Source organism: Carex rostrata, chromosome 6 (assembly GCF_964058835.1).
Source record: "Carex rostrata chromosome 6, lpCarRost1.2, whole genome shotgun sequence".
Lineage (NCBI taxonomy): Eukaryota > Viridiplantae > Streptophyta > Magnoliopsida > Poales > Cyperaceae > Carex > Carex rostrata.
In genome coordinates, this window is record NC_135923.1 from 11499035 (window position 1) to 11507586 (window position 8552).

General features: G+C 39.3%; 2 protein-coding genes across 3 annotated transcripts; one reads left to right on the top strand and one right to left on the bottom strand.

The window, feature by feature from the left end:
* Positions 1–1674: 1674 nt before the first annotated feature.
* Positions 1675–2272, top strand: LOC144555224 (forkhead box protein G1). The gene has a single exon (XM_078303482.1). It carries the CDS (start codon positions 1797–1799, stop codon positions 2169–2171), a length of 375 nt encoding a protein of 124 aa, XP_078159608.1. The 5' UTR covers positions 1675–1796; the 3' UTR covers positions 2172–2272.
* A 274-nt stretch (positions 2273–2546) lies between these two features.
* ABO1 (IKI3 family protein) lies at positions 2547–8322 on the bottom strand. Of its 2 annotated transcripts, none has more exons than XM_078303481.1 (6): positions 8005–8322; positions 7320–7640; positions 4045–7004; positions 3359–3457; positions 2963–3275; positions 2547–2870 (listed from the first exon to the last, which is right to left on the bottom strand). In XM_078303481.1, exons 1-5 carry the CDS (start codon positions 8161–8163, stop codon positions 2963–2965), a joined length of 3852 nt encoding a protein of 1283 aa, XP_078159607.1. In that variant the 5' UTR covers positions 8164–8322; the 3' UTR covers positions 2547–2870. The 2 variants fall into 2 exon arrangements, with proteins under 2 accessions (XP_078159607.1, XP_078159606.1); XM_078303480.1 differs by having other exon boundaries at positions 7320–7643; positions 8005–8284.
* Positions 8323–8552: the final 230 nt, after the last annotated feature.

The window sequence follows — 8552 nt, forward strand, 5'->3', positions numbered from 1 at the left end:
ATCTCGTTTACTTTGCGGTCTCATGCTACATGTAAATTATATATGCCACCCAGTTATAGGTGTAGCAAAAAAAATATAACGTGACGTGACTAACATGTTTTGAATTGGTCACGTCATCTGATCAATTTTTTTATACGTGACGTGATTATAATAGAGAATGACAATTACATTATGTAAATGGTCACGTAATGTGTGGTCACATACTCACAAGCGACTGATTAAATTTGACATATATAATTTATCACATCTAATTATTTTTATAGAAGAAGAAACACTATGCATGAGAAATTATTGCAAATTACTAAATTCAACTCCAAAAAAGAAGTTGAAACGGGGTCACTTAACGTGTTACGCGCGTTATCATATCAGTTTGCATGAAATCAAATCTGTTGTTCTTCTTCAAGAAAACATGGACCTACTTCATCCAACCGTTCAAATATCTTCAACAGTAAAAATCATTTGAATGATTAGGATGAAGAAAAGCGTGTTCCTGCATTTCTGGAAGAAGAGCTTAACATATTTGGTTCCAACTTGTGTGTGTGTGACATGATGTCACGCAATACAAGAGCCACATTACGTGACCGACACACGTGATTTAGTCGTGTCATGCATGTGATCAAAATTTTTTTTTATGTGACGTGATTAAAATAGTAAATGACAATTACATCACACAAATAGTCATATAACATGTGATCGCGTGATTAAATTTAATATGATTGGCCACATTTAACTATTTTCATAAGTTGTAAGCTAGTTCATAGAAGAAGAAAAAAAACTGACAAATGATTGCAATTAAACTTCATAAGAAAAAGTTAAAAAAAAGTTGGTCATTTAACATGTCACGTGGCGTTATCAGATTAGTTTGTATGAAACTAAAACTGCTACTCTTCTCCAAGAATAGTAGGGACATGTTTTTCTTTATCCAATCATTTAAATATGCATTTGAACGATTAGGATGAAGAAAACACTTTTTTTTTTCTTAAAGAAGAGCCGCAGATTTGGTTCCAAGTTGCGTGACATGTTGTGATGTGTTATTTTTGATCGAAGAGAGATATCACACAAAATGCAAGTTATGTTACATGACCGACACGTATGACGTGACAGAATTGGTAATACCGTGACTAATTTTTTGTAATTGAGGCGTAAATTTTTTTTAAATAATTCGGATATATATTTGTGTTTTCTTTCAAATTTGCAAACTAAAGTTATATTATTGCTCCCGCGTTTTCAGACAGCGTTGAAAAATATTGTATTCTTTCGAAATATTTTTATGGATGTCGTAATTATAAATTTCAAATTATTAAGACAGAGAGTATAAATTGTTTGAGATGCCTACATTTTGATTACAAAAATACTAACTTTTTATAAATCTGGAATCTATAATTAACTTCTAATCGTTAAATTTTAAATAATATTATATAAACATTCAATATTTTTATCATTATGCATTCAAATCGAAGGACTTCCTAATAAATTAGTTGTTGAAAGGTTCATTGCCACATATCATATTGTTTAGAGGTGATTACAAAAAAAAAAAAGTTAAAACATCGGATGTTCTTCTTATTTCAAGGATTCGAAATAAACAATATCTTCGAACTACTCCTGAAATAGGTCAAAGACTAATATAACGGCCTTCTCACAACTGCACCAAAGACTCTTCGAGGAGTTGTTCTCAACCGTTGCTCTATCTCGTACTAATCCTTTACAATTAGTTTAAAAACAAAAAAGATGACGTTCTCTCTAATTAAAGCCTGTTAGTTATAAACCCTTACTGTCTCCTCATCCATACCAAGTCAATGGCAATATCCATCCTCTCCAGGATCTCAGCTCTCTATAACAGCAACCCATTTTTCATTTATGCTGTCACATGGACCACCATTGTCACTCTAACTGTAGCTGTCGCGGCATTTGCGCCAGAGATAGCATTCGTTTGGGCAGTCTCACCTTCTGCTCCGTTAACTCGTGCATGCTGGGACCACACGGTTGGTTTGCCGATGGATGGGCCCGCGTGGGAGAAGGTCTGCTTGCCAACGAAAAATTTTGGCCAGTCTAAGGTGGATGTATTCATCCCTCCAGTTTTTGCGGTTATGGTGGTTGTGGGTTCAATTAGCGTCATGAAGGCCATTGGATTGTGGGAAGGAGAAGAGGAGGAAGGAGATTATTATTTATGAGCTAACCAAAAAATAGTTCTCTCATTGACCGCATCGACTTTTTTTTTTTTTCACTAAATTATGTGATTAAGCACAATCGATGGAGGCCAATTCTTCTTTCTTAATTTCCTTTTTGTAACAATATAGTTATCTGTAGGTACAGCCGCTTGAGCTTAGCTTTGGAAGATCTCATTATTAGTATTAGGCATAGCGTTATACAGTGGGCTGGTTCATTGATTGTTACGAGTCATAACAACCTGGGGAAGCTTTCTAGTAATGCATGTCGGTTATGATATGTACCAGTAACCTACTGGAATAGAACCTAAAATCCTCCACAACCTAGTTCGTGATCATGACCACGTCAAAATCATGCTACAAATACACAGAATAGATGTCGTGCCAAATTACCACTAACAATCATACTGTATCAAAAGATAAAGAGTTTTCTCCAAAAGTTTGTACACAAGCTTGTCAAAAAAAAATCATACTCAGAAAATTTAGGACCCGACAATAGATCCTGAGAGCGATTTATATATATAGAATCCCCTTCTTCCATTCACCTTAAAAAAGGACAATAGTTGCCAACCTCTAAAATCAAGGCGACTCTTTGCATTGTAGGATATACAATCTACATTCAAACACTGACCATATTAAGAAAAAATGTTAGTCTGCAGGATTATAGCTAACCCAATCTTCTCCAGCAACTTGACTAGTATTCCCCTGATGGCATACATAAAAACAAAAATATGATTACAGGTCATGAACAAAAAATACTTGTAAATAATATATAAATAAAAAAGGAAGTAAATTACCTATTGAGGTGGCAACAACACCTTAGTTTGCCAAGAGATATCGTCCCGCAGCAAAGCCCTCATAGTTTTTACATAATTGTCCAATGTATGTCCGGTTTCATCAATAATTTCATTGTCGGTTGTGTCCTCAGCCAACTTCACAGCAGCCTTTTGACTCAGCTCAAAATTATCCACACAATTTTGCACCTGACGGGCAATTTCGTCTTTTCCCAAGGATATCAGAACCACAACCAAAGACTTGATTTCACGCTGAGCTTCGGCAGTCAGAGCCATTCCTCTGAGATGATCCACTAGAGCCAATTCCTCTCCAGGGCTGTAAGATTATTCTTTTTCAGACATCAAGCAGCAGGATAAAGAAAAGGAGTTTAGGTGTAATAAAAGAACATTAGAATTAACCTTCCAGCACGTATCTTGCCTCCCTTTCTCTGACGGCGGGCCCCTCTTGCTTTGCTTGCTGTGCTGGAGATGACTGAAGACCCTGAATCCCTCAATGACCTGTTATTGTTAGATAAATAAAATCACCGTTGAGCATTTATTATAATTTGTCAGAAGAAAATGTAGATCAAGGAATTCCTTTAATGGAGCCTATGTTACCCTGATACTCCATGTAGGCAGCCGTATCTGTATCAGATACATATTCAAAATCGACACCCCTGAGATAATCATACAATAGTTATCGGAGGTGTCTCCCAGTTATTTAAATAATTCAACTTACGGATATGATCACTGACACACGTATTTCCAAGTATCCATACACGAAAGACATTAAATTTGCATGTACCTTTAATAGTTCTTCTAACTTCTAATTACACGCACACAAAATAAAACTTCAGATATGCGTATATATTCTTTTAACTTGCACAGTATTATCTATTAAAAGGAGAAAAAACAAATTTTGTTATATGTTTAAAATAAAAATATTAATATGGATAAAATTATGAACTACCTAACTTGTTTGGGACTAAAGGCTTGGTTGTTGTTGTTGTTGTTGATAAGATTATGAACAACCATGTCATAGGATTTTTTCGAAAAAAGTACCATATCTTTATCTATGCAATGTAGATGGAAAGAACAAATACTACCTTGTAGTGTATGCACTCATCTCACTAAAAGTAGTGCTAATCTCTGATGCTGTGTCATCATCTCCAGCATTAACCACCCCTTCCTCCTCTAATCGAATCTTGGCCGCCAGAACGAGCCTTCTCTGACGAACTGCCAAGTACCTCGCCACATACTTCCCCAACTTAACTGAACCCTCCTCATACTCTGACACCAAAGAGGACCCACATTCGAGAGCTGCTTCTCTCACCTCACCCACCAATTCCTCTCTTCCATGCAAGTATGCAATCCTAAGTGCTTCCTCCCATTCTCTTGCCATTATAAAATAGCCAACCCCTTTCTCCACATCATTGCAATATTCTAGTGAAACCCTGGCTGCCTCTCCAGGCTTTCCCATGGCTTGGAACTCCTCGCAAAGTTCACTAGCAAGTGAAACCACCTGTGGCTTCTGCAATTGCATTAACCCTGCTACGGTGAATACCCCTCTCCAATCACCACATTCTCTATAAGCCTTGATTGATTTATTATACAATTTACAACATAAGTATGTGGTGGCAGCGTCTTCAAATGATTTCTCTTTGTACAGATAATCACCCCATGCTTCAAGAACCTCCCATTTTTTATCAGGGATAGTAACCAATTGAAGGCCCAGTGGAAAGAGCGACGGGTTAGCATTTAGCAATTTCATGAAATTATCCCAGTATGTATCACCGGCAGAGAAAATGTTTTTCAGGGCACTTTCATTTCTATGTAGCCTTAGGTCGATTGTGTACCTCATAACAGCAGGAGACAGCTGCTCAAGTCCTTTAAGATATGGCACAAACTCTTTGGGGTCTTTCTGAGAATTAAGAGCTACTATAGCTGCAAGGTTTAGGTCATATAATCCTAAAGCAGCATTAAATACTGATTCGGGGTCAGTCAACCACAAGAGATGCTTCAATGACTCCTCGGCAGAAGGGTAAGTTTGGCTTTTTGCATCACCAACCCCCGCAAGTTCTAATTCACGCACGGCTTTAATTCTTTTAAGTGCTTCTTCCAACAATGGGGGCTCGCTTCGTGCTAGAGTGGTCAAAAGACACAATTCTCTTGACGGGCTTTCAGGTAATTTCTCCTCTAAGGCTTTTCTAACTGCAGTTAGCACAGATGTTACCTTGTTTTCTGTGCTCTCATCTCCACTAGAGAAGGAGATGTGTGCCTTGTAAAGTTTATCTATGACATTTTCCTTCTTGACCGAGCATACAAACTCGGTTATATGGCCCAGATTGTTTACCTGGGTGACAAAATCTGATGACGATTTAACAAAAGATGCCAACCCACAATAGTCAACTATGACGTTGAAATCTATACGATGCCTTCTGACCATGGTGAGAGCATCTCTAAAACGCTTCTGGGATAAGGCACTAACAATCGAAGAGAGAACAAGTTTTCTTGGATAAATGCACTCCAGGTTGCCCCGGTTGGTTTGCAAAATAGCACCCGCCTCGTCCCCATGCAGAACACCAATCAGCTTTGCACCTCTCTCCCACACAGTCACATGGTCTCTGCTCTCCTTTCCATTGTAACTGTTAGTGTTGTAGCTTTCTAGTTTTTCTGAGTCAACATTTAAAATTTCCTTTATGTCTACTATGAACAAAATATCCTGCTTTGTCGTGAAGAGGACGTGCGTGGCTGCTTGATCAGAGTAGTCCCCATGGTAGAATGAGAAACTGGTACAGTTTGTGCAAACAATTTTTTTGCCACAGAACAACCGGCCAGTCTCATCTAGCCCTAAAAGCAAAACCCTGAAACTTCCATTTTCATGGCAAATTGCTGATCTCATCCAAGGGCATATGGATGGAAGAGCAAAAGAATCCATGCTTCTGTTTAAGTTATTAGAAGGGTACTCTAAAACTGTACTTCTGTTTGTCTGAAGAAATGCCAAGCCTACCTTTGCTGGGTTAAGTACCACAGACACAACAGGATTTTCTATTGCTGTTTTCTTGATCAATTTAGCATGCCATCCTGACGAGCAGACCCCACCGGGGAGCAAATTCTCAGAGCATGTCACCTCAATCTCTTGAAGGGTGAAAGTAGATACACCAAGAAGGGTATGACTATCCAACCAAGAAAGGTGCAAAAGGTTATCTGGTTTCAAATCAAGTGAACAATTTTCAACTCCAATTTCATTGCCTTCAAAACGGTCCCAGTTGTCAGTCTCTGGCAGCTCAATCACACACAAACTTCCATCACAGAGGTAAACCGCCAAGAGGTTCTTCAAGTTGTTAGACAAAAATGAGAGATCTCTGACAGAAGCACGGAATTTAAAGATAAAGAGAGACATTGGTGGTGGCATGAGAGAAATGGCAAGTGGAGTTACTAGAACTGCAGATCCATCGACAACTAATGCAGTTGAGGTCTCAGTTACTGCACTAAACCAAGCAAATTTGTAAGCTACTACTCTACCGCTAACTGTCCAGCAAAGGAGACTAAGTGGCTTTGTTGGATCCCATTGAAACCTGACACCATCCTCCTTTGGAAAGCGTATCTCCTGTTTCAAATACCAATGATTGTTGCTAAAATACCAGACTTTTACTGCATCATACTCGGAATAAGCCACACAAGCAGATAAGAGCTCAGAATTACAGTTCCATTTAACCGTTTCTACTGTAGCTTCAACCGGTCCATCCAGAGTAAATGAGTTCCTTTCTAGACCATTTCTTTCAAAGAAGACAACTAGTGGAGGTTTTCCTTCAGCTTTGCGGTTACATGCAGAGGCGATCTTTGCACCACTAGGCATCCAATCTATGGAGCCTTGCATGAATGCCTTTGGCTGTGAGGAAGAATGTAAAGTCCCGGAGTCACGCTCCCATACCATCAGCTTTCGCAAGCCTGATGAGTTGCAGGGTACTCCAAGGGTGGCGAAGTACTTCCCATCACCTCTCCATGTTACGGGATATGCCTGAGTTTGACCTCCGGTAAAACCGACATCACTTGGCACATCATTCTGCAAGAAAGATATTCTGTCAGGATTTTATTCGCAAGAATCATCAAGTTGGAATAACTTCTATCTGTCTCTCCCAATAATTGTAAACTTTTTGTTCACTCAATACTTTAACAAAATTGTATGGCAAGTCTGACTCCGGTTGCTTGTGAGTTCCATTAAACCATTAATACCCTATAACACTATATAACATTCAACCAAAGACATTCCAGGAATATGTAAACTGGACTGAAATTTTAATCATATTTCCATCATGTTCAGTCAGTTATTCCACAAAGCAAACAGCCAAATGATTAAGAAAATAGAAGTTGCATATACCTCGGAAACTGGTTGATCGAGAGAATTCTCGTACAACACCTCCCAATCATGAGTCATTACAAGTAGCTGCCCTAATCCAGTTGTAACAGACAGAAGAGCTCCGTCCGGACTGGAAGCAATGCTTTTCACGCCCCCCTCCACCCTTCCAACTGTTTCAACATTTTTGTCATCAACATTATAGAGTAACAGACAGCCATGCGCTGAACCGATTATTAAAGCTTCCTTCTCCATCAGGTAATCCATAGCAACAATGCAGTCGTCCAGCTCTAGGTCTACCAGCTCGGCTTCTGACATTGTTAGACTCTGGTTCCATTCGGTTCCCTGCTGAAACAAATCATGAGGACAGTCATTTCGTTTTGTACGGGAGAAAAGTATCAACTGTACATCTGAAGTAAAAAAATACCTTACAAATGGTACCAGTATTTACAATTTAGGGTCCAATTCATACTGGTTTGTCTTCCTCAGGTGTTACTTCTGGAAACGAACTATTGACACAGAACAAGTACCGATTTGTAATTTACAGTTGGATAGATGAAAAAAAATAGTTGAACAACAATTAGCCAAGAGAAGATGTCAGTGTCTCGGTATATGAATACAGTGATGTGAAAAGTGAAACTGGCTAGAGTTAACTGTTCACGCACGCACATAAAAGCGAGAGGGGAGGGAAAGAGAGAGAGTTGCTCACTTGAGAAGAAAGGAGGGGAATAGTGTAGATTAGGTTGGAGGAAGAGGCGAAGAAGATACGATTGCGCTCGATATCGTAGGAAGAGAGGAGAAGTCTCTCGCCTTGTGACAGCAAGTCGAGTTGAAGCGAGAGTTCTGTTGTAAGCTTGAGATTCTTCATTTTTCACAGCCTTTCGTCTCAGGCACCGGGGAAATGGCCGTCTTCTTTGTTTGGTGGCGCACAGCCGTCAGCCGTGTAGGGTTTTAGCCTTCAAGGAGTTGGAAGTTGGAACTGGCCGCGAATCCGGATTCAGATCCAGTGCAATACCCGACTGAGTACAATGAGATCTGAATCGTTAGTTTTAACTTGGCACGAATCTCAAAACGGACACATACATGCACCGAATTTTCTCGTCCGGGCTGAAAGTACTGTATTGAGTCAGGTACCTCGGGGCATACGGACTGTCGGGCTCCGCGAATCCGCGATAGCTTATTGTTGAACTATTTTTTTAGTTCTGCCCTACGAAAGAAAATTTATTACTAATTCCTCCGAATTTAATTGTGTATGAG

Coding starts and splice junctions, on each gene's coding strand:
- LOC144555224 (XM_078303482.1), top strand. CDS start 1,797: ATGGCAATATCCATCCTCTCCAGGATCTCAGCTCTCTATAACAGCAAC.
- ABO1 (XM_078303480.1), bottom strand. CDS start 8,163: ATGAAGAATCTCAAGCTTACAACAGAACTCTCGCTTCAACTCGACTTG. Junction 7,005..7,319: donor TCGATCAACCAGTTTCCGAG/GTATATGCAACT, acceptor TCTTTCTTGCAG/AATGATGTGCCAAGTGATGT. Junction 3,276..3,358: donor GGCAAGATACGTGCTGGAAG/GTTAATTCTAAT, acceptor ATAATCTTACAG/CCCTGGAGAGGAATTGGCTC.